Source organism: Aspergillus udagawae (genome assembly GCF_001078395.1).
Source record: "Aspergillus udagawae IFM 46973 DNA, scaffold_2, whole genome shotgun sequence".
Taxonomy (NCBI): Eukaryota; Fungi; Ascomycota; class Eurotiomycetes; order Eurotiales; family Aspergillaceae; genus Aspergillus; species Aspergillus udagawae.
This window is the reverse complement of record NW_025091265.1, coordinates 1,661,642-1,686,297: the sequence shown is the minus strand read 5'-3', so window position 1 is coordinate 1,686,297 and position 24,656 is coordinate 1,661,642. Positions and strand designations below refer to the sequence as shown.

Sequence of the window (24,656 nt, the reverse complement as noted above, 5' to 3'; positions counted from 1 at the left end):
GTCCAGTTTGGTGAATGTCACCTGACTTTGAGCCCAGCGCAGTTGGTTCCTCTGGTCTGGCGTAATGCCAAGAACCACAACCCCAAATTTACTAGGCCACAGGGTTCAGCCACAGATTTACACGTGATTGAGAATCAAGCCACAGTGCTCCACTGGAGGTTGAAAGGCGGTGGCAGAACAGAGCCACAAGTTGCTGGCTTTGTCGTCGGAGTCTCTCATGGACGACGGAGGCGTTACTGAAGGAGCAGCAGCATACTAGTTTTCCATCTCCATTTTACCTCCCAGACCCAGCCACCGTCTGCTGTCTTTCTCTCGTGTTCATTCTTCTTGTTCATCTTTTCTTCTATTTTCCCTTACGATCTTCTCCTTCTCTCATTAGACTTTACATTTCACTCCTCCGGTATATCCTTCTCTACCTTCTACGAAATCATTCCTTCCAGACACAATGAGCGCTCGCGATCTCGTAGAAGGTGAGGCTATGCTGGACGATGAGGAGAATGAGGAGGAGCAGGAGGAAGACTACGATGGCGAAGTTCGTGAGGGTGCTGGCACCGTGAATCACTACAATGACTCGAGTGAAGATGAAGAGGAAGACGATGATGATGAGGAGGCAGCTCGTGCAGTATGACACTCTGCTCTTTCGAGCGCAATCAAAAGCAAAAAGATTAAGCAAAAAACTGACATTATCTCACTTGTTAGATCCGCGAGGGCTTTATTGTCGATGAGGACGAAGAGATCGAAGAACGTGCCGAGCGCAGGCGCGAGAAAAGGAAGCGGCGTCGGGAGGAGCGTGAGCGCGAAGATGAGCATCTTGATGAGGAAGATCTAGAGCTCATCGGAGAGTTGAACCCTGCTTTCCAGTCCGCCGCGGCTGCAGAGGTATGCCAGCCAGACTACCTAACTCGCACCAGGGCAATTCAGGAGGCTGACCAAACCCTTTTCTATGCAATACAGTCCAAATTCAAACGTCTCAAGCGTGGTCACAAAGACCGGGACCATCGCCAAGCGTCCCAAGGCATCGACGACATCTTCAATTCGGATGAAGACGAGGAGGCGGCAGGCGACTATGGCAGACCGAGTCATCGAAGACCTATGCACGATGAGATGAAGGACTTTATCGAAGAAGACGTCTTCACGGATGACGAGCTAGAAAGGGAACGAGAGGATCTGGAGATCGCCCGCCCGGCGAAGAGGGGCATCACCGGCCTCGGGGCCACCGATGCAGCTGGCTTGGACGAAAATGCCCTCGAAGATATGCGCGCAGCGTTCGGCGATGGAAACGAATACCTGTTCGCCCTTGAAATGGAAGAGCAAGAGGAAGAGCAAGAGGAGGACCAAGAGAAGCATCTGGATCTAAAGGATGTTTTCGAGCCGTCGCAACTTGCAGAGAGGATGTTGACGGAAGAGGACAATCACATTCGCCTGTTGGACGAGCCTGAGCGGCATCAGCTTGCCCGCAAGCCGTATCGCAACCTCGTTCTGTCGGAAGAGCAGTTCCGCGAAGAGGCAGCCTGGATCTCAAATCTCATGCTTCTCAAGAAGCGCATCGAACCCGAATTGAGAGAACCGTTCCAACGCTCTGTAGCCAAAGTGCTAGAGTTTCTCGTGACGGACGACTGGGAGGTTCCTTTCATTTTCCAGCATCGCAAGGACTATATGATTCATGCGACCAAAGTTCCTGTGGATGGTGCCCCTGCTGACGGGGATACGTCTCAGTACACCGTCAAGGCCGAGAAGCTTCTGAACATGACGGATCTTTGGGATATTTTCGATCATGATCTCAAGTTTAGAGCATTGGTGGAGAAGCGCAATGCGATCCAGAAGACATACGACAATCTGCAGAGCTTATTCAGCGTGAACGATAGTGCCGTGGAGGACATGCTCTCTGCGGCTGTTACCATGGAGGAACTCCAAGATGTGCAGGACTATGTTCACTTTCAGTATGCCTCGCAATTGCGCGATATGAACTTGATGAATGGGGAGGCGAACGGCGATACTCATCGGCGCAAGGCGACTGGCAAGTCCTTCTTTGAGCGTGTCCGCAACGGTAAGGCTTACGGTCTCGTTCGCGCGTTTGGCATCACAGCAGATGCTTTCGCACAGAATGCGCTGAAGGAGGGCCGTCGTCAGTACACTGAGGATCCAGCTGAGCGCCCGGAGGAGATGGCTGACAGCTTCATTGACAACGACTTCTCCAATGCTTCCCATGTGCTCAAAGCCGCCAAGGCCATGTTTGCGGAGGAGATTGTGATGAGCCCCAAGATGCGCAAGGTTATCCGGCAAGCATACTACATGAACGGCGCAGTTGACTGCTTCCGGACTGAAAAGGGTCTCAGGAGGATTGACGAACAGCACCCTTACTACGAATTCAAGTACCTGAGAGATCAGCAGCTCAGTGATATCGCCCGTCAGCCAGAGCTTTTTCTTCGAATGCTCAAGGCTGAAGAAGAGGGTCTGGTGGACGTCAAGGTTCGATTTGAGAATTTCGAACACTTCCGGCAGCGCCTCTACCCGGACATCGAATCGGATAACTACAGTGAAATCGCTGATGCTTGGAACCGTACCCGTCGTGAAGTCCTGGACATGGCGCTGGGCAAACTGGAGCGTTTGATCAATCGCAGCGTCAAGGAGAATATCCGTCAGGAGTGCGAGAATCACGTGGCGAAGGAATGTCGTGAAGCTTTCTCTCAGCGCTTAGACCAGGCTCCTTATAAGCCCAAAGGCATGGTACTAGGTACTGTTCCTCGGGTCCTGGCCATGTCTACTGGTACCGGCATTGTGGGACGCGACCCCATCCACTGGGCGTATGTCGAAGAAGACGGCCGTGTACTGGAGAACGGCAAGTTTGTGGACTTGTCAATAGGTGACCGAGATCGCAGCATTCCCGACGGTAAGGATGTCGAGGCCTTGATAGAGCTGCTGGAGCGCCGCCGACCAGACGTCATTGGTGTTTCAGGCATGTCCCCGGAAACACGCAAGCTGTACAAGCTTCTGACCGAATTGGTCGAGAAGAAGGATCTCCGGGGCGCTACGTACACCGATGAGCGTGATGAAGAAATCAGTGACCCCTTGGAAGTAGTGATTGTGAACGACGAAGTGGCGCGGCTCTACCAGCACAGTGAGCGCGCGAAGAAGGATCATCCCAGCTTTGGTCCCTTGACGCATTATTGTGTCGCATTGGCCAAGTATCTGCAAAGCCCCCTGAAGGAGTATGCCTCGCTAGGTCGGGATATCGTTTCCATTCAGTTCAAGCGAGGCCAGCAATTGGTTGCTCAGGAGCTGCTCCTGAAACAGCTGGAGACCGCTTTGGTTGATATGGTCAACTTGGTGGGTGTTGATATCAACGAGGCCGTCACCGATACTGCGACAGCCAACCTTCTCCCCTATGTCTGTGGTCTTGGCCCCCGAAAGGCGGCCCACCTACTCAAGATTGTCAACATGAACGGCGGTGTGGTCAATAATCGGGTTGAGCTATTGGGTGTTAATGCGCAGTATCCAGCTATGGGCGTGAAGGTCTGGAACAATTGCGCCAGCTTCATGTTCATTGACTTTGAAAATGCCGACCCGGATGCTGATCCGTTGGACAACACTCGAGTGCATCCAGAAGACTACGATATTGCGCGGAAGATGGCAGCTGATGCCTTGGAGCTGGACGAGGAGGACATAAAGGCCGAAACCGATGAGAATGGACCTGGCGCAATCGTGCGGAAGCTCTTCCGGGATGAAGCGCAGGACAGGGTCAACGACCTGATCCTGGAAGAGTATGCGGAGCAGCTGGAAAAGAACCTTAACCAGCGGAAGCGAGCGACGCTGGAGACGATCCGGGCCGAGTTGCAACAGCCTTACGAAGAATTGCGCAAGCAATTCGCCTTGCTCAGCACCGACGATGTTTTCACCATGCTCACGGGCGAGACGTCGGACACCCTGGCCGAGGGCATGGTGGTACCTATCTCGATCAAGCGCATCACGGATGACCACATTGACGGCAAGCTCGATTGCGGCGTGGACGTGCTGGTCCCAGAGTCGGAGCTTACCGATCGCTACGACATCCCCGTGCGGGCTCTCTACTCGCTACACCAGACGCTCCCAGCCAAGGTGCTGTTTTTAAACAAGAAGAGCTTCCTGTGCAATGTTTCGCTACGCGAGGAGCAGGTCAGTCGACCAGCGCCCAGACCTCGGGACCATATGCGTGGGGAATGGGACGATCGGCAGGAGGCAAAAGACCGGGAGCTGCTGCAGGAGAAGACGCAGAGCGGAGGCCGTGTCATGCGTGTCATCAAGCATCCTCTGTTCCGACCGTTCAACTCCACACAGGCGGAAGAGTTCCTGGGATCACAGAGCCGGGGTGATGTGGTGATCCGGCCATCGTCCAAGGGACCGGACCATCTGGCCGTCACCTGGAAGGTGGCCGACGGCATCTTCCAGCATATCGATGTTCTGGAACTCGACAAGGAGAATGAGTTCTCCGTAGGTCGTACGCTGAAGGTTGGTGGTCGTTACACCTACAGCGACTTGGACGACTTGATCTTCAACCATGTCAAGGCGATGGCCAAGAAGGTAGACGAGATGATGCTGCACGAGAAGTACCAGGAAGGCAGCAAGGATGCCACCTGTAAGTCGATTCCCTTCCCCCTCCCCCCACTTGTTTCTCTTTCAAAAGGGTGTATCCAGTACTGACGGGACGATCCAGATTCTTGGTTGAACACCTATACCAAAGCGAACCCCAGACGATCTGCGTATGCCTTCTGTATCGATCCCAAACACCCAGGATACTTTTTGCTGTGTTTCAAGGCCGGTGAGAATGCGCAGCTACACAGTTGGCCGGTCAAGGTCATCCCTCAAGGCTATGAGTTGCAGCGTAATCCGTACCCGGACATGCGCGCGCTGTGCAATGGGTTCAAGCTACTGTTTACCAATATGCAAGCCGGCAGGCGACGATGATTTCATTTTGGGACCATAGAGGGTGGACTGGGTGTTTCTTTTTCCTTTATCGTATATTTTCTCATCTCCCACCTTTCCCTTTCTGTATACTGTAATATCATGATGATTCATTCTGCGATGGTGGATTTCTTGCGCGTCTGGGACTCCATAGCTGTGGGCAGAAAATAGCATTTGGCATGGTTTATGGCTTGGTTTTCTAAACTGAACTCGTTCTCGGATCCAATTTGCTGATGATCTTCTTTCTAACCTTCCTTCAATCTACTTCTTGGAGACGCTCATCCATTATGTTGTACTCCATACTCCGTACCAGTCTGGTATTTGCTCCGCTAAGACGGATTGCATACAAAACATAGCTACAATGAAGGCTACCTGATCTGCACGAAACTCGACCATTGTAGAACCAGTAAGCAACAGTGCTTCCATGTCCCAACACTTTCCTCTGCCGTGGCTCTGTCCCGTGTGCTGCTTCATGTGAAGACGTGATCCTCGGTCTGATTGATCATCCTCGGAAGCCTCAACGAAAGCCTTCAACAAATAGAATGCCCCATGTTTGTCCTTTGTTCCCAATTTGATGAAATTTTTTTTGATGAGCTGGCCTGTTTACACCCTTCTATTCTTGCTCACAGTTGTCTGTGGATCCTTCGATTTGGGATAACGTCAGATTGTATAAGGCTGAGACCCGGAGAACAAGGGACTGGCTGAGGTCAGCGGCCGAATTCCTCCTCCGCATCATCATCATCCCCAGCAGCTGTAGCAGCTTCGCTGTCGACACCTTCTGCTTTGCTCTTCATCGCGTTCCAAAATATCATTGATTGCTTCCTTATGTGAATTGATTGTTCTGAATTGTCTTCGAACCTGATCTTCTCTCTCTGCCTACAGTCAAACGACCTGTTCCCGGTGCGCCCCTGATTCCCCCGCAGTCATGGCTGCCATGGAGGAGTTGGAGATCCACAGCAAGGTAAGGAGGTTCCATGCATCAATTGGTGTTTCTTGCGTTGCGTTCCACGCAAAAAACTTATTGGCCGTTCGTGTCCTATTGCCCGCGCTGATGTGTATCCTCCCACTCAGTCCTACTTTGTCCGTTGGGTCAATGTCAAGCCCGACCATACCATCTCCTGGAGCATCCAGCCGCACAAGAAATCCCTCAACTTTGGCATCTTCAAGCATCCGGGCCATTCCGGTGTCCTCAGTTCTACCAATCATCCTAGCGGCGACTATCACAGTACCGATTCTAGCGAGAACTTACCGTCGGCCAGTGCTGCCGCTGGCTCCCGCACCTCGGTCATCGAAAAACTGACCAGTATCGGCCTCAAGCAGGTCCGATGGATTGGCAAGTGCGAAGCGGACAAGATCGTCAAGGGTACCTACGATGTACCTCACAATGAAGGGGGAAACTACGCGCTGGTCTTTGACAACACCTTCTCCAAGCAAATCTCCAAAACGGTCACCCTAGTGCTGCTCACTTATCCTACCCAGTCGGGCCCGACGAACCACTCGACAACTCAGCTCGCTCGCGAAGTCGATTTCGTTGAGAATGTCAACTCAGGCGCGCGAAAACGAGGTAACAGTAGCATTTCTAAAGCGCCCTCTCAAACCGTCAACACGACCTCCGGGACGACTCATACTGGGGTCCTGCACAAGCGCCGCAGGAAACGCCACCAGGGTTGGGCAAGGAGATACTTTTCATTGGACTTCACCTCGTCGACCCTCTCCTACTACCACGATCGCAATTCCTCCGCGCTGCGCGGCTCGATTCCTCTTTCGCTGGCTGCCGTCGCTTGCAATGAAAAGTCGCGTGAAATTTCCATCGATTCGGGCACAGAAGTCTGGCACTTGCGGGCCAGCAATGACCAAGACTTCAGTGCCTGGAAGCGTGCGTTAGAGAAAGCTTCCTCCAAGGAGTCTGCCGAGGACTCTCACGCGCCCGAGGTGCTGCTTCGCGTGCCTTCCCAGCGCTTCCTCACCAATGCCGCGGAGGAACGCGAGTGGACGCAGGTGGAGCATCTAGTCAGCAAGGTATCGGGATCCCGGGATGCAGTGCGGCGACTGGCCAGAGACACCGATCCGAAATACTTGAATAGTTCGTCGGTGTTGTCTCCGTACGAGCGGCCCCGAGGTCGTTCCCCCAGTCCGCACCCCGAACCCAACGGTGAGGAGTACTTCGAGGCGCGCGAGCGGCGTCCGTTCTGGAAACGGAAACCCAGTTCAAACTCGAATCAGACAGCCAAGCGTTCCGCCGCGACGACGACGACCTCCTCAAGCTCGCAGCTGGCGGTCCCATCGCCCGCCGCGGATGCGGCCTCCCTCGCCGGCGACCGGAAACCCAGCAGCATTGCCAGCCACCCGGATCATGTGGAAGAGATCCATGACCATTTGATGGCTCTCCTGCGAGATCTGGATAATGTAGTTAGCGAATTTTCGACGTTGATCGCCGAGAGCAAACATCGTCGGCATCCGCCGGGAATGACGGCACAGTCACGGCTGAGCATGGAGTCCGAGATGTCGCAGGAATTCTTTGACGCCGTTGACGGAGAAAACATGTCGCCATTGCTAACCATCAAGGGAGACAGTGATGATGAAGGAGCGGGTAATACCGCTCGGCAGGCCGAGGACGAAGCCGTTGCAGATGACGCTCCATCAGACAGCGAGGAAGAAGTGGCGGAGCCCGTTACCCCCCATGGTGGGGAGAAGGACTCACCCTTGTTCCCTTCACGCGCCAAATCGCTCACGCCTCTGCCTCTGAGCCCTGTACGTCGCCGCAGCAACATCACTGCGCCCACAGTCATGCCCCCGAGCCTGATCGGTTTCCTCCGCAAAAATGTGGGTAAAGACCTATCACAGATTTCGATGCCTGTCTCCTCCAACGAGCCGCTTTCGCTACTGCAACGCGCGGCCGAGACACTCGAATACTCCACACTGCTGGACCAGGCCGCGAAGGCCTCCGACAGTGTGGAGCGGCTCATGTACGTGACGGCCTTTGCAGTATCTCCGCTGTCAAGCAACCGCGTGCGAGAGCGAGCCATCCGGAAACCCTTCAATCCCATGCTGGGAGAGACCTACGAGCTCGTGCGGGAGGACCTCGGATTTCGATTCATCGCGGAGAAGGTGTCGCACCGTCCTGTGCAGCTAGCGTATCAGGCAGACAGCAAGGACTGGAGTCTTGCGCAATCGCCGATGCCGACGCAGAAATTCTGGGGCAAATCTGCGGAGATTATCACCGATGGGAAATTCCGGCTGACTCTCCACACGACCGGTGAGCATTTCAGTTGGTCGGCGGCCTCGTCGTTCCTGCGCAACATCATCGCGGGCGAGAAGTACGTCGAACCGGTCGGCGAGATGGCGGTGTTGAATGAGACGACGGGCCAGAAGAGCGTGTCGACCTTCAAGGCCGGCGGCATGTTCTCGGGCCGCAGCGAGGAGGTCGTCACCAAGGCCGTCGATTCTTACAACGACGAGCTGCCGCTGGGGCTGACGGGCACCTGGACCTCGTCGCTGCAGCTCACCAAGAACGGATCCGCCACGGGCACGGTGGTCTGGAAGGCCGGGCCTCTTGTGCCCAACGCGCCCAAACACTACGGTCTGACCGCGTTTGCGGCAACTCTGAACGAGATCACTCCCATCGAGGAGAAGCGGCTGCCGGTGACGGACTCGCGGCTGCGGCCGGACCAGCGGGCGCTGGAGGACGGGGACGTGGACCGCGCGGAGCAAGTCAAGGTGCAGCTGGAGGAAGCGCAACGGGCGCGGCGGCGCGAGATGGAGGCGGCGGGCGAGAACTGGACGCCGCGCTGGTTCAAACGGGTGGAGGGCGACGTGGGCGGTGCGGATGCGGACGACGTCTGGGCTCTGAAGCCCGGCAAGGATAGCTACTGGGAGGAGCGGGCCCGGGGAACTTGGACGGGTGTGGTGCCCGTGTTCGAGGCGTAGTTACCATGTGCATGTTTATTCGTCTATGATCCTGTATAGACATGCATGTCGTATATAGAGCACTGCTATATAGATATTATAAGGGTAGAGTTGCTTACAATATCGCCCTCTACTACGATGGCCTCGGGTTGTAAATCCAAGGAGCAAAAAAACTAAAGATTCGCCAAGCCTATGCTTACGACTATCGAGCAGCCAATCGGCCTATACTCATAACGACCATTACTCTGGGAAATTTGATACGGTGGAAAGCAAATGTAGTTTCATTCAGCTGCGGAAAAACATATCGTGTCCATTTCGTTTCTAGTCGTCGGCATCGGAATCGTTGTCGATGTTCACATCATTCGCGTGAGCGTATATACAGCTGAAATTCCAGAACTGCTGTTCGGATATATTGCGGCAATCTCACATTTGTAGACAAATTCGGTTGGAAGAAACGTATAAACTAATCTTCGTCTGACTGATCATGAACAGCCCATCGGTGACTGTTTCGGGGCTTTGTTGATTTTCTGGCGCTCGCACGATCGGATGGTGGCGCACGCACCATCAGCGGCAGACTGTCCAGAACGGCGCGGTTGCCCTCAAAGTAGTGTACCGCGAACCCTCCCTGGAGAACTCGTCGGAGAGAGTTAAGTCGAATCCACTTCCACCAACGGTCGATGCTCATGACCCCTTCCCTTCCAATCTTCACGCGGACCTTGCTCCCGTAATGTCGATGCGAGTCTTGGTCGATCGCCTTGTTGTACATGGGGCCGCGCCGGGGATTCTCCACGGTCGTCAAGATGGAGGCGAAATTCATGTGCAGGTTCTTCTTGTCCCGCTTGCTGATGTGCTTGTTGTGCACGGTAGCCAAGGACTGGAGTTGCTGTTCCAGCTCGTGCGTGTTATGGTACGCATTGTAGCGTTTAACGAGCTTTGGCCCGTCGCGGTCCCCGGCATCCATAAAGGACTCCTCCTCCAATTCAACTTCCTCCTCTTCGTCGTCGTCGTCCTCTTGCGGAGTGTAGCTTTTTTCGTACAGCAGGGCGATATTCTCGCCAGCGGCAATCTGCCGGGCCGGATCATTGCTATTAAGCTGATCCATGAAGATCTGGACCGCCTCTTCGCTTTCAGCTTCCAGGTCCTCTATTTCTGTCGCGAGGTAGCCCCATTCTTGCAGAGCGGCCGTGACAGTGGCTGTATCGTCAGCGGCTTCGATTGATTGGCCATCGGAGGCAATAATGTCCAGGAAAAATGTCATCTGGTCAAGAATGCTGTCTTCGCCAGCACCACCAAAGCTGGTGCATGCCCCCAGGCAATGGATTGCGGCAGCCTTGATCACAGGGGAAGTCGAGTCGCGAATCGTGCGGGTGAGCAGCGGCTCCACATTTTCGTAGATGGTGTTGTCAAAGGCAGTGATGGTAAGAAGACTCAATGCGCGAAGCGCGAGAGTTGTCTCTCGCACGCTGCTTTCAAACTTGATACTCTTGGCAAAAGCGCTCACAAGGTCAATGACACGGGTGCGGATGCGATCTTCGATGTAATGAGATTTGGCGAGACGGCAAAAGGCAGCGTAGGCTTCTTCTCGGGCCAGGACGCTGCTCCGTTTGCGATCCAGGATATCTTCAACGACATCCTCAAGCTCTTCGGGCCAGTTGGCGTTTGTATCAGCATCTGGGATGTCAGCCAGGTCATCCAGGGAACCGAGGCTGTGAAAACCCAAGCATGGTTAGTGATACTTCCATTATCATGAACAATTACGTCATCCCGCCCGTCGAGGACTAGGGGAAAAAAATATGGAGAGACAGGCGAGGGAAAGAATCTCACCTATACGCAGTTTCATCACTGAGATTACCTTCATCCTCTTCATCGGATGGGTGTCTGCTGCCGTTGCGAGAGGACTGTTTCGAACTTTGGGCAGAGACTGCGCGAGAGGGACGGCGAGAACCCTCGCGAGAAGCGGCCTTGCGGGACATGGTCTTGCCGCTCTCAAAGATCTGACGGCGTAGGTCAGGCATGTTGAGAGATTCCTAGAGGGAGAAATAGAAGAGAGATAAGGATGATTGAGAGGTCGTATAGACGACAAGATCGATAATCAAGTATCGTTAAGGATAAAGTTCGCAATGATCGCTGAGAAAGTGGATTATCTCAATACTAGGGTATGGAGAGTGTGGGCAGAAAGAATGTTTTCACAAAGACGATGGACATGATAAGACTGGAAAAAGAACCCTGAGGCAGAATAAGGGTCGAGAAGGATCTGTTTGAAAGGCTCAGTTGATGCCTGCGATGAAAAAGGATGAAAATGACGAAGAAGACGTCAATGGCAAACCCTCTCTTTTTAACACGGACGCCGTGGAAGAACAATAATACGTAACAGCCAGCCCATGCTTGGGCCCTGTCAGCCGGGTTCGTCCCCTGATAGTCGAGTTTACCTTACCCCTCGATGCTCTTTCACATGAACTGAACTATTTGAGATTCCACCAATAATGAATCCTTATTCTTCTTTTATTTCCTCAACCTCAAACCCTACTGCAGAGTTTCTGTATCTCTCTTTTTCTTTTTCTATTTTCCTTTTCGTTTGCCAATCGCCGAGCGCCTTATCGCCACGTGATGCGGGGTCGCTTATCGATTGACGGAGCTTCTTTTCTCTCTGGTGCATACAGTGAGTAAATAGGTGTCGAGTGATGATCGTTTCAGGCCAGATTGGTATAACGGTATCCTGCAGGCTGTCGCTGCCTGTGAGTATTCTATAGTGGATTGTGTTTCTTGATTACTGAGCCTATGCTATGACCTCCCCCGCAGTAGTTTGCGCATAGGCAATCGTAATATGCGGATATATTCAGGAAAGGGTATCTATCATGTATGCTTTCCTGTGCTCCTGGAAAGCACTATTATCCTTCTCATTGTGCTTCCATCGCCAAAGCTAGGATCCCCGAAGCTTTGGCACCCTCGAGATACTCCCTTCCTTCTCTTCTCCGCTCGTCCTCATCCTCATCGTCACCAACTTCAAGGTCGACTTGTAAACTGGCATCGTATGCTCTCATGACGGTTTCCTCGTCCACACGTACTCCACCTTGGACCAGCACGCGAATACATTGCGCCAGGCGTGCAATCTCGCGCCGTGTCTGCGGTGGAATCTCATCGTTCTGGCTGGAATAGATAGAACTCGACACCATCTCCTCCATACGGGTGATGGAGACATTCTCGGTCGTAGAGGATGCTGCGGCCGCGCCGTCGGCGTGCTTCGAGATCCAGATGTAGCCATTCACCCCAAGTATAATATTTACCTCACCGCCTCCGTTCGCTGTGTTGACCGTCCACTGTTGTCTCCGGGCGCGAACCACACCACCTGTGCCTGAAGTGCCCATCGCCCCTGCAGAAGAAGTTCCTGCTCCAGGGCCTCCCTTTACTGTTGAACTTGATGCTCCGCTACCACCGGTTCCCGCAACAGCGAGGAACACGCCATTTCTAAGCTTGCCGTATTTCAGTGATCGCGTGTGCAATGATGCTGAGCCGTCTGAATGCACGCTCTGAACCTCTGCAACCACCAAATCCCCTTCACTGAAAAAGGTTCGAATCTGCAGTTCATCTGCGCTGGTCCGCCTACGCAGGATACCGCCAGGAAGATTGATCGCTGAGAGGGGTAGCTGTGCGAGGAGAGGGGCGGCGATATCGACCTTCCATCGTCGTGACTGAACCTCCACGATCCGTCCAACAACCAGATCACCGATTTCTGGGATATACCGGGCCCGCAGCGGCTGAACGGAGAGCAGTTTGTTTGTTTTCTGTACGGTACCAGCAACAGTGGCAATAATCGAAGTCGAGAGCGGATTTGAGTAGGTACCGTGACCTCTGCGAATTGGTCAGTAACAATCCTGAACCTCCTGTGCAAGGAATCGGGAAATGGGCAAAATATCGGCGCCCGAAAGGTCGGGAAGACCAACCTCATCCATTGTGGATCATCCGTCACAACTTCACCTGGTGTCACAATTCCTGCGCCAATCTTTGTTCCTTCTACCAAGCGGGGCCGTTTGCTGGGTCGAGAGCCTCCTCTTGAAGTTAAATCAATTCCTCCGTCTGAATCTATCGACATTGAATCGGAGTCTGAATCTGGATGGGGATAATTGGCGTCCTCCACAACGGGAGGTAGAATAGTGATGGCCATTTCCAAGCGAAGAAATTATCAAAGGTATTAGTTCTCCGACAAATATAAAAGTGAGTAATGAGCTGAGGTTGGCTTTGGGGGGTTGTGTTCGAACTTCAAGAGTAGAAGATTCCGCAATCGAATTGTTCGAGCAAACAGGACAAACTTGATGCAAAGAGCACGTGAAAATATCCAGCTAGAAATCAGAACTCCTGTATACCTCATGGAAGTACTCCGTAATTGAGACAGAAATCCATATACATTTGGCATACTTTGATAATAAAGAGAAGAGGAAAATAAAAGATCCGTTTAGTTGCCCTGGTGGATTTTTACTGTAGATATTCATGAATCTAATTAGGCCATTCCATTTATGGTTCATATCACACCCCCGCCGGTCAACGGTTATGAGAAGAAAGAAGAAAAGAGAATGATAAGACAGTAATGAAAGAAGTAAGATAGTATGGCCTAGCGATGATGCACAATTCTCAAATTTGTCAAATTCAACACTTTTTGCGAGAGACAGCCATGCCGGTCAAACGGGATCAACATAAGAAATAAAGCGCGGTACTGGCAGTCCTCAATAGGCAACATCCACTGCGGCGCACTGCACGAAGTATGCTCTAGGAACCCCGGATAAGTCTGGATGTCAGAAGGGGAAACCAGAAGTATAACAGTATATGGAGGGAAATCAATGCTTGAAGCTGAGAAACCAGGTCTTCAGGCACCCACACCTGACGACCTTTTCGATGTGCGTTTGGTGTTTGAGTTCGTGTCGTCCTTCTTTTTCTTGCTGGGACGGCTGCTGCCACCCTTGGGTCTATAGCCTGTATCGTCATCGCGCTTGCGCTTGCCTTTGGTGCTACCCGGAGTGGGACCGGTATCCATTAGGACGCCGTCCTCGTCATAAGCCTCCTCCTCTTTGCGTGGCTGGGTTGCTCTTTTGGACGCCCGCACATTAGTCGGTCGAGAGCCTGACTTCTCGGAGGCGTTCTCATGGTCCTGTAGGAAAATATGCGGTTGATTGCGCCGGAGCCAGTTGTAAACGGAGACAGGGTTTCGCAGCGCTAATTCCCTTTCTCGTTCAGAGAATGATGGCTTTTCAGGAATGCGACTAAGCTCAAGAGCGGCTGCTTCGTCGCCGAGCTTCGCATCCATGCTCAAGTAGTACTCGGTTTCGTGTTCCGGAGTGAGATATCCGAGCTTCTCCTCCAGGCTCATGTCCGTAGAAGAATCTCGTCTTACAGGCGGCACCGCCGTATGGGGTACCTTTTTGAGGGCAGTATAATGCATGCGTGGTGCGAATGCGTTGCCTCGTTTGATATCGTCTTCCAGAGTGCGATATGCTTCGGGGGTCATGCTGCCAGCAGCCATCTGTGCTTTGGCATCTTTCAAGATGGATTTTGCCGTTGCAGTGTCAACGTACATGGGCGATCGTTCAGGCGTCGGCAGGAAGGATGAGTCTCCCGGCGCACTGAGGTCAAATCGCTGATTCGCTGGGACGTGCAAACTTTCGTTAAATTCAAGGAGAACCTCTAGAAGTTGGCTGTGGCAGGAGAGTCAGTCCTCGAACGAGCCTGTTCTTTCTATACAGCCGCAGATCTTTGCTTACTCGTTCTGCTCCTGGATTCTCTTTGAGAGATCTTCGATGCGCAACTCTTCGCGGATCAGAGACTCGCTCTCCTTCATTCCAAGCTCGAATTTGACTTTAAGTTTGGCATACTTCTTTCTATAGCACCAGGGGGTAGCCATATTAGTTCTCATATCCATGGCTAAAGCTGCGCACTGAACGACCTACTTGAAAGAACGATATGACTGTTTCGCAGGGGCACTGGTCGATTCGTCGGGCAGGCTCTCGGCCACGGAGCGGGAATCCACGTTTTCCTGTGACATGTCGAATCGAAATTGATGCGGAAAGGCGTATTCGAGGCAGTGACACGGATAAGAGATTGGGGATTGAGGAGGAAATGGCGAGTGCTATAAGAGCGCTCTAAAGTCGAGCGATAGTGTTGATGATGGCTGGTCACCTGTCGCCAAGTCCCGGAAAGATTGTTGCGTCGACGGGTGCTTTTGCCCGCCGTAAAAAGTTTCAATCCTCACCATTCATACGGAAGACAATAGCTAAATGCGCTTGACTGACTTGAGCAGTCAAGACAAGTTTCTATTGTGAACTGCTATTTTACGATCTCATTATTCCATTAATTGCAGTGGGCCACTCTTTTAGAACGATTATCGCGTCATTGACAAACCTGATTTCAATTCGACATGGCTGGCCTCGGTGAAGGTAGTCAAAAAAAGCGAAAGCTCACAGACGTTCCTGAACTTGAAATCGATGTGTCCGCTCCTGAGCCTCCGTCGAAAAAGGCTTTGCGTAAAGCCAAAAAGAAGATTGCCGAGCCTACAGCAGATTCTACAACGAAGCAAGAGGGCGCTGTGCCCAGCAAAAAGCAAGAAGACGAAGCGCCCCAAAAACGTTCAGACTACGGCATCTGGATTGGAAACCTGGCCTTTTCGGTGACCAAAGATGATTTGCGCAAGTTTCTCACAAGCAATTGCACGTTTGCGGATACTACAATCACCCGTATACATCTGCCGAAGGGTCAGGAAAAATTTGGAAAGGCTCAGAACAAGGGCTTCGCTTACATCGATCTTGCCAACGAGAAGGCTGTGAAGGAGGCAGTAGGGTTGAGCGAGCAACTTCTAGCTGGGCGCCGTGTGCTGATTAAGGATGCAAAGAGTTTTGACGGCAGACCAAAGAAGTCAGAGCAGGATTCCGCGGCAACTGCGACAAAACCTCCTTCGAAACGGATATTTGTTGGCAATCTCGGCTTTGATGCTACAAAAGAAATCATCGAGGAACATTTTGGACAATGCGGTACCGTCACACATGTACATGTGGCAACGTTTCAGGATAGTGGAAAATGCAAGGGCTATGCTTGGGTGGAGTTCGAGGATCTTGCGGCCGCCGAAGCAGCGGTGAAGGGCTTTGTCATGGTTGATGAAGACGAGGAAGATGATGAGGGCTCCGGAGAAGAAGAGTCCGCAAAGAGCAGGAAATCGAAGAAACACAGACAGAGGGTTTGGGTGAACCAGCTTCTTGGTCGACGAATGCGCATGGAGTTCGCAGAGGATGCCACGACACGATACAAGAAGCGGTTTGGTAAAGATGGGGAAGGCAAGAAGAACGATGATTCCGTCATTACTGAAGTGGAAGATGGGCCTCTTGAGCAGGAGTCGACTGGAGACAGGCCGCAAGGGTCACATCCTGAAAAGCCCAAGCGAAACAACAAGCCTGAATACTCAAGATACGCCAAAGAAACCGTGCAGAAGCTTAGCGGTGCTATTGTCGAACCCCAAGGAAAGAAAATCACTTTTGATTGAGACTTATCAATATAGAAACAGAGCAGAATGACTACTTCTCATATGCTATACCAAAGCATTTCAGTCAAGTAGTGACTGACGTTCGACCAATTTTGCTTTTGCGAGTCATTTAAAAGAACTGTTATTATTGCCGTAAATATTGCCTAGGTTGATCCTGAACAGAATCATGTACTGTGCTATGCCAGACAGCCATACTGCGGTTAGCATGAGCGTATTACTTAGTGCCTAACTTTTAAACTGGATGACAGGCATAAACAAGCTATGACCACATTTGAGCTAGAATCCATCCATTAGCTTACACAGTACATTAGCTAGCTCTTCATGTAAGCATTCAACCCTGATATTGTAAATTGAATTTCTTCATCAACTATGGATAATAATGCTGACTTATCTGATCGCCATAGTTACCTATTGTGATTAGCTATTCTTATGCCTAATGCCTAACCAGTCTAACCGTCGAAGGCTATGTGTCGGGTTTATTTATGCTAGTAATTCTAGATTCGGTGCTGAGGTGGTTTTGGGGGCACTAACCAGATTTGGATAGTTGACATCGAAGAGAGATGTCATGGCTCATGCTAAAAGCGATCAACTTTGATAGTGCTCGTCCTGTTGCATTTCCCTCGACTGCCCAACCGTCCCACAATCCTCGCCCTCGTTATCGAGGTGCATCTTCCTCTCATCCGCCCATCGACCTTTCTACGTTCACTCCCCTCTCTCCATACACGTGTTCGAGTTTTTGCCGCTTCTGTTGATCGTTCCCGCCCCCCGGTCCTTGCAATCCGATCATCTCGCCGCTCTTCGTTCCTGGTCGGTGCATCCTTCATCCTTACCTCAGTCCTCCTTTCAAAACCCACCGTGACACAAAGGAACATCGCATCCGGTCTTCAATCAAATCCCTTCCTTCCATCTTCTACGCCAACCGAAAATGGCCTCACGTCGTCGCAACATCGGTGCTAGCCGGCGGAGGAGAAGAAGAGATGAGGAAGGCGAGGATGAAGGTTCCCTAGGGGGGGAATTGGAAGATGATTCGTTAAGCGAGGGCTCGGTCATCAGTCATCCCGGTGATGATGATGATGATGCTGATGGCGAGGGAAGCGACGAGAGCGACGAGGAGGCTTCTTCGTCCCCGCACTTGGACAGAACCAACGGGCCTCAAGTGAACGGTCTCGTGCGTGAAATCAACCAGCGGCCTGGACGACGCCACTCCTCATCTCCTGGCAAACGACACACAGCTACCGCTGTGTCAGACACTGAGGCCATGATGAATGGATTGACGCTGTCTGATCAGACGAATGAAGTGGCGGAAATCCACTTTGATGATATGAAGGGGGAATCTGGTTCACTGACGGGGAGGACACCATCTGCACCTCCCACAGAAGCGAAGAGAGGGACGTTTGCGGAGCGGAAACGCCGCGAACACGAAAGGTATGCAAAGGAGCGGGACGAGAATCCGGCCTTCGTGCCCACTAGAGGACGCTTTTTCCTTCACGATAAGCGTTCCACCGAGTCTGGCTCGAATGGCCACAGGCCGTTCAACAAATCAAAATCGAGACCTTACGGCCTCATCGTGGATGGCAATGTTCGCAGGTGAGCCTACCCCAGCTCTTTGTCATGTGTTCCCGATAGCTAACCATCGTTCCACTCGCAAGGCACTCCAAACCCGATGCTAGTGAAGGGCAGTGGGCGCATGATTTGCACGAGATGGTCGCAGGAGATGAACCCGTCAGCAAGCCCTCTGCTGTACCAGGATCCATGTCGAGCTTTGCCCCAAAACCTGTCCCTACGGCTCCTCGTTCTACGCCCCCGAATAGGTCTTTCTCAAGCACCACCCTGATCGGCAATGTGCCTGTTGTAGTGTTTCTGCAGGGCATGGCTCGGCCCATACCTTTCCCTGCCGTTCCAAAGAAGCAACACACTCGTCTCCCTCAACATCGTCCCCCGTTACGCCGAGACAAGCCCGTTCGCATATCGTTCCCTGGACAGTCTCCGAGATACATATTCCCCTCGACAGAGCGCTCGTTCATCTTTATTCCACGAGCGCTGAGGCCCAATCAGCAGGGTTACCGTGGCAGGGGCCGGGGTGGATTCTATGGCGGGCGCCGCCCGAGTATTTATGCAGGCTCCGTCTATACCCCAAGCGTCACCGGTAGCCGGAGATCGTCGATGGGCAAGCCAGCCTCACATGATGGATATCCCTCGCCGGCTGCCTCTGTATTGTCCAGGCATACCGTGGTTACGACCGAAAATGGGAAGCCAATCGTTCGTCTGCCTCCGCCTTCCAGGCCATTGGGCGGCGTGCCACCCGCAGCCACTGCTGCTGGTCCCGGAGCCGTTGTTGCCGCGTCACTGCCACAACCTATGACTCAACCTCAGCCCCAGCAACCCTCGTACCGCGAGAGCCGTCCGGCTCCCATCCCAATGCATCAGCCTCGCCCTCAGAAAGCGGTTTCTGTCGCCGACATAGAGACTCCTGCAAGCTTCTCCTTCAACGCCCCCCAGCCACAGCAGGAACAACCATTCCAACACCAGGTGCCGATGCCTATCAATGGCCCCGGCTATGGTGCCGATGGTCAATCTGCCCATGCAACTGGGACGCCTTCATCTCACATACCCGAGCGAGCAATCCATGCTCAGCCTTTCCAGCCATACGGCTTCCAGCAAGCCCAGCCATTTTATCCCACTGCTTACCCCCCCGGTACAGTTTACTATCCAGTTTCTGGAACAGAATTCCCGCCGTACAACGCAGGCGGCATGCCGGGAGCCTCCCTCGTGCCGTATCCGCCACCGGGACAGCAAGCTCCATATGTGGTTCCAGGAGCCACCGCCTCATCCGCAGAGCAGGCTTCGCAACCAGGCACAGTAGCCCATGAGGCCGGTGGCACAGTTTATTTCTACGACGCCACGCAGATGTGGCCTAACGCATCCTATGCCACACCATCTGCACCGGGGCCTGGTGGCGTCATTGGCATGGGTGGAATGATGACTCCGCCAGGCACAACCTACTATTATCCTCAGCCGCAGGGTGGTGTATACTACGCTCCGCAATAAAAAAACGAAAAGGGGCATATTCGACGTTTTCACTTCCGTCACATTTCGATACCTTAAAATATTCGTATCTTATTGTCTTCGTTATCAACTTCTGCCTTTGTTTTACATTTTCCCTTCCGCACATTTCTCGTCCTGCGCTTTAGTCTCACTGTGATGCCACGCTATTGATAATTCCCAAAACTTATGAAGTCGACTATAGGAGTCTCGTCCATTGTCAACCGGCTTTTTCATTTCCTCGTTTCATTTTACTGTGCCATCTTCATGCTTCCTGTCTGATGACACTCTCCATGATGCCGTTTCCTTGAGCTTTCATATGGATTGTTATTAGATAAGCCACCCTTTGCATCCTTAGCGACTGTCTTCTCATCATTGCGGTGCCAACTTTTTGTGGCCGGAAGCTCTCATGTTCTGTACGCATTTTCCCTGCTTATTATCTGGAAAGCAATGTGGCATTGATTTCCCCGTTCCCGGTGCTGTTCTATCCTTTCTTCGCGGAATGTTGACATCTTTCTTTTCTCCGTATTCTTTTTGAGAGGCGGACCCTGGAAAACTTCAAATATTTATCTGTTTCCACACGTTTGACCTGCATGGGTCTCTTGATAATTCCGCTCCTGTCTTCTACCTACATTGCTGTCCGTGGTTTGTTCCGTCGTTCGCTACGCTCTAGCATTTAGGAATGGTGTTTACGCTGTGGCGTGGGCTATAAATTCAAATATGAAGGAGAACAACCTTTGTGATCCAGCTTCTTCCCGTCTTCGTTGGCTGTAGAAAGGATCCGATGCGTTAAACAGTGATTATGACTAATCTAACGAATTGGCGAGATGGGATGGTGTCGTATGTACATGGTACAAAAGCGCGTCGATATCTTCAAATGAGCATCCCGCGTTACCCTTAAAAGACAAACGGATCAATTCCAACTATAAATCCAGGAGAGGGGAATAAGTAGTCAAGGATAAATATACAGTAATGATGACGATGATGATGATAACAATAATACCAATGGGATCTGACGGTGTTACCTGCAAGTATGCAGAGTACCTAAGGTAGTAAGGTAGGGATAGTACCAATGATGATGAGGATAACGATATGAGCTTCACCGCCTCATTCTCCATTTGAACTATTGTAACTTATAAGGTAAAGCCTCCACCCAAGGAAAGCCAAATGCGGGAGCAGCAGATGACCTTCCTCCTCCGCATCTCTAGACTCTAGTCGACCTCTTAGGTTGTTACGTAGTCCCCCCCCCAGGCAGCCTTCTGCCATACCTTACCTTTACCTCACTTTATTACCTAGCTCCATCTCTCTCCTCTCCTCCCTCTTCCCCTACCTCTTTATCTATTTAGTACATCATATCTGACTTCATCCATTGTACTTTCCATCATCCTCATCAATTTCTCAACCTTTTCTTTCATCATATTGCTTCTCACAACCTTCTTTCTTCGATCCCTGCTCATCTCTTACGTAGGGGACTAGTGCCTTGTCTCTAGTTCACCATCACCTTCGTCCTCTGTCCATCTACACCATGGCTACCCCCATTCAGCCGGCTAGTCCAGTCGGACCTGCAACCCTAATCACAATCAAAGTGCTCTATAATGACAGTACTCGACGCTTCAAGGTTCCTTTGAGAGAACTGGGTGCTCGGGTTCTTCCCCAGAAGGTATGTAGATGTTCTCCACCCTAGCTAGCTCCGGTCGGAGCTTGAATCTCTCCCCCATCAACAACCCTGGAGTTTCTGCCGACCGCCGCTGGCAAGCTCCCTATCCTGTTTCAGCCATGAATTCCTGTCCTAAACACTTTACTTGTTATATCTTGAGAATACGCTGAAAAAGAATTGCTATCCTATTTTGGTTTTCTAATGATGCTAACGAGGTCGCGTGCTCTAGCTCCGTCAACTCATTGGCGTCCCGGCGGATAGCAACGTCATCTTTGAACGCTACTCGGACAGCGCCGGTTGCTACGTCCGCTTAGACAGCGAGAATCTTGCAGTCTACAAGCAACTTTACCGTGCTGCTAAAGCTAAATTGAAGCTGCGTATCAAAGCGACATTGGTCGATGAGGTGAATGAGCCTGTTTCGCAGCCCTCTCTTGCCGAGAGTGCTCCGGAGGAACAGGGCCCAGCAAGATACAGCTACCTGGAGACTGTCCTGAGTTCTCCTCCACCTGTCATTGGGGCTGAAGTAGTTCCGTCTGGCACTTCTGAATCGGTGCCTGACCTTTCAGGTGCCCTCGAGAAACCCGCTTCAGTTGGTCCCCAATCTGTTCAGTGGACAAAAGATAACATCGCATCCGCTCAGCCTTGCTATCGAGACTTTGTCCTAGACACAGATAACGTCGATGTGCCCATCGTCTCGCACAGGTCCCCAACTGGTGTATTTTGTATTGACTGCAACAACTGCGGACGTTCTATCCCTAACGAACACTACCATTGCAGCATCTGTGAAGACGGTGATTTCGATCTATGCTCTCAATGTGTAAACTCGGGGGTCTCGTGTCAGTCTGAAGATCACTGGTTGATCAAGCGTATTGTCGAAGATGGCATTGTCACTAACAGCACTACTGAACGAGTGGCTCCTCGCAAGGTTGAGGAACCGAGAGAGCCTAAGACGGGGTCTGAAACTCTGCCTGAGCTCGCTCCCGAGAAAGTCGAAGAGCCTACTCCAGCTACAGCTGAAAAGTACCCACTTCAACCTGTGGAGCGGATCTGCAACGCTTGTCTCAAGGGTGAGTTGCCTATTGTCACATGAGATTTCCGTTGTTGCTCACTCTCGGCAGATTTCGACGAGACCAAGATGGTCACATGCACTGACTGCGAAGACTATGATCTTTGCATGAGCTGCCTTCTGAAAGACGCGCACGGCCATCATCCGGCTCATCGCTTCTCACTCCTTCACGACCAAGACTTCTGCCTGAAGAGTCTCGTGCAGTCGCGTTGCAGCCCTGGCCGCCATCACCAGCATGCAGCGATCTGTGACGGTTGTGAAAAGGTATGATTGACCCACTGTTGAATTGAGGTTTCATCGCAGGCTAATATATACTCTCAGCGCATCGTTGGTGTTCGCCACAAATGTCTGACCTGCCCCGACTGGGACTACTGCTCGGAGTGCGTTGGCAACGCCGCGCAAAGCCACCCAGGCCATCGCTTTGCACCCCTTTATGAGGCCATCTCTGAGCCACTACAGCATCATGAGGTTCACTATGGCATCTACTGCGATGGACCATTGTGCAAAGACAGGCCGTTCCCCCGCTACATCACTGGAGTCCGGTACAAGTGCTCTGTGTGCCATGATACTGATTTCTGCGCCAAATGCGAAGCCCTACCGATCAACCCCCATAATCGCACCCACCCATTGCTGATGCTCAAGACACCGGTGCGCGGCGTTACTATCAGCAACTCCGTGACTGAGAACGGGCTCGGTGGGCCCGTCATCCTTGCAGGCGACCAAGTTAAGAGATCTACCTCCGCACAAGCCAATATTCCAGCTGAAGCCGAGAAGTCTTCCGAGGCACCACGCAGCGAGGAAGAAGCAGCTGTGAAGCAAAAGGAAATCGTGGAGCCATGTCCAGCAGCGGCGGAGAAGGCGCAATCCAAGGTGTATGAGATGCCAACTACAGATCCGGCTTCCAGCTATCTCGCTTACTTTTCACGTGACACTGTCCATGACGGCACCGTCATGCCACCGAACAAGGTATTCCAGCAGACATGGACACTGTACAATCCTGGACCACTTGCATGGCCCGCTGGAAGTAGTGTGCGCTTTGTGGGCGGTGATTCCATGTTCAATGTGGATATCAATCGCCCCATGAGTCTTGATGCAGTCTCCGACGCTATGGAGAGCAACCAGCTCCTCGAACCCTTGGAGCCTGGCCAAAGCGCCGATTTCACTGTGACTCTGAAGGCCCCGAGCCGGGTCGGTACTGCCATCTCGTATTGGCGCTTGAAGCTCGCCAACGGCATGCCCTTCGGTCATAGACTCTGGTGCGATATTCAGGTACGCGACGACATGGCCACGTCCACCAAGCTGGAGCCTGTACAGGAAGCCTCTTGCGAACCCGCGCAGCAGGCAGAGGCGGCTCCGGCCGATGACAGTGAACGCACGGGAAGTCAAATGATCTTCCCTACCCTGGACAAGGAGTCACCGGTCGGGAGCACCCACCAGGCAATGGCTGCAGCTCCTTTGACTGCCCCTTCCGTGTCCAATCCATCTGAGCAAGATGTCCTTGAGGACGTGGAGAGTTTAACCTTGGACGATGCCAACACCGAGACCGGGTTCCTGACCGATGAAGAGTACGATGTCCTGGATGCCAGCGACCAAGACTACCTGGAAGCCCAATCACAGGTCTAAAGTCAGTATCTGCATGCTTTGGGCCTGCCGAGCGAGGCCCTTGTTTTTTACCTCGACTACATGGGCGTAATGGGAGGGGACGGCGAAGGATGCATGGATCGAGCTTCTCATCTCTCTTCAATATTATTGTCAAGAATCACATGCGATGAGGCGATGCTGCAACATGTTTGGGAATTTGATTATTTCAAAATTGCTATTCGAATAATGAACGGAATGGGACAACTGGGTGTACTCTTCTCACTTGATGTGTTTATCTGTGCTCAGTTTTTTTTAACCAGATCATTTCTCCAACTGTCGCCCAAATCGTTGTAGCCATGAAATTTGCTTTCTTCGACACCGGTATTGTGCGACGAACCCTAGATATCAAGATTGAGAAAATGGTTGTAAGGGAAAGCTGTGCTCGGTTCTGTTCGGCAATTCAACATTATTGTCCGAGGTGCAGAGGCCATAGGCCATAGCTACATTGAGGATCTTCAGTTTCTTCTCCACTCGGACTTGGATACCTTCCTTGGGGTGGAGGGATTTTGCCCGCAGCTGGTTAGAGTGATCCGTTGCTTCATGACTGACTGACCAATCGAAAGACCATAATTGATGGAGCTATCCAAATGTCACCGTGTTAGCGCTTGCTACATGGGTCTGTTCACCATCTAGAATTCTAGATACTCGGTACTGGTCCATTCCTTCCCCGCGCTTCGACCCCTTCATAGTAAGAATAGGCGGAGCTATCACAACATTCTCAGCTATGCTCTCTTTTCTCCTCCTTCCTTTGTCTCCTTGCATCCTCCTGTTGCATGAGATGCGAGGAAAAGACAGACACAAGTTTATAACAATCATCTCGCCCTCTCCATAGACCGAAGTCACCGAACCAACAGACAACCCAGTACGGAGAAAGGCGACAACGAGAC

General features: G+C 52.1%; 8 protein-coding genes across 8 annotated transcripts; 5 read left to right on the top strand and 3 right to left on the bottom strand.

Moving 5' to 3' along the window:
- Window positions 1-445: 445 nt before the first annotated feature.
- spt6 (chromatin-remodeling histone chaperone SPT6) lies at window positions 446-4,941 on the top strand (the record flags this gene model as incomplete). Its single annotated transcript, XM_043287858.1, has 4 exons — window positions 446-622; window positions 700-879; window positions 955-4,612; window positions 4,691-4,941. 4 exons carry the CDS (start codon window positions 446-448, stop codon window positions 4,939-4,941), a joined length of 4,266 nt encoding a protein of 1,421 aa, XP_043143793.1.
- Window positions 4,942-5,863: 922 nt separating this feature from the next.
- Aud_002900 (oxysterol-binding protein related protein OSH3) lies at window positions 5,864-8,865 on the top strand (the record flags this gene model as incomplete). Its single annotated transcript, XM_043287857.1, has 2 exons — window positions 5,864-5,899; window positions 6,010-8,865. The coding sequence occupies 2 exons, from the start codon at window positions 5,864-5,866 to the stop codon at window positions 8,863-8,865; spliced, it is 2,892 nt and encodes a 963-aa protein (XP_043143792.1).
- A 442-nt stretch (window positions 8,866-9,307) lies between these two features.
- Aud_002899 (IFRD domain-containing protein) lies at window positions 9,308-10,859 on the bottom strand (the record flags this gene model as incomplete). The annotated part of the gene is made up of 2 exons (XM_043287856.1): window positions 9,308-10,550; window positions 10,669-10,859. 2 exons carry the CDS (start codon window positions 10,857-10,859, stop codon window positions 9,308-9,310), a joined length of 1,434 nt encoding a protein of 477 aa, XP_043143791.1.
- Window positions 10,860-11,741: 882 nt separating this feature from the next.
- Window positions 11,742-13,006, bottom strand: Aud_002898 (exosome non-catalytic core subunit RRP4; the record flags this gene model as incomplete). The annotated part of the gene is made up of 2 exons (XM_043287855.1): window positions 11,742-12,693; window positions 12,786-13,006. 2 exons carry the CDS (start codon window positions 13,004-13,006, stop codon window positions 11,742-11,744), a joined length of 1,173 nt encoding a protein of 390 aa, XP_043143790.1.
- Window positions 13,007-13,702: 696 nt separating this feature from the next.
- Aud_002897 (uncharacterized protein) lies at window positions 13,703-14,875 on the bottom strand (the record flags this gene model as incomplete). Its single annotated transcript, XM_043287854.1, has 3 exons — window positions 13,703-14,528; window positions 14,595-14,711; window positions 14,781-14,875. 3 exons carry the CDS (start codon window positions 14,873-14,875, stop codon window positions 13,703-13,705), a joined length of 1,038 nt encoding a protein of 345 aa, XP_043143789.1.
- Window positions 14,876-15,247: 372 nt separating this feature from the next.
- Aud_002896 (putative RNA binding protein Rnp24) lies at window positions 15,248-16,363 on the top strand (the record flags this gene model as incomplete). Its single annotated transcript, XM_043287853.1, has 1 exon — window positions 15,248-16,363. The coding sequence occupies one exon, from the start codon at window positions 15,248-15,250 to the stop codon at window positions 16,361-16,363; it is 1,116 nt and encodes a 371-aa protein (XP_043143788.1).
- A 925-nt stretch (window positions 16,364-17,288) lies between these two features.
- Window positions 17,289-19,411, top strand: Aud_002895 (uncharacterized protein; the record flags this gene model as incomplete). Its single annotated transcript, XM_043287852.1, has 2 exons — window positions 17,289-17,950; window positions 18,013-19,411. The coding sequence occupies 2 exons, from the start codon at window positions 17,289-17,291 to the stop codon at window positions 19,409-19,411; spliced, it is 2,061 nt and encodes a 686-aa protein (XP_043143787.1).
- Window positions 19,412-20,930: 1,519 nt separating this feature from the next.
- Window positions 20,931-23,751, top strand: Aud_002894 (ZZ type zinc finger domain protein; the record flags this gene model as incomplete). The annotated part of the gene is made up of 4 exons (XM_043287851.1): window positions 20,931-21,065; window positions 21,292-22,129; window positions 22,181-22,392; window positions 22,450-23,751. 4 exons carry the CDS (start codon window positions 20,931-20,933, stop codon window positions 23,749-23,751), a joined length of 2,487 nt encoding a protein of 828 aa, XP_043143786.1.
- Window positions 23,752-24,656: the final 905 nt, after the last annotated feature.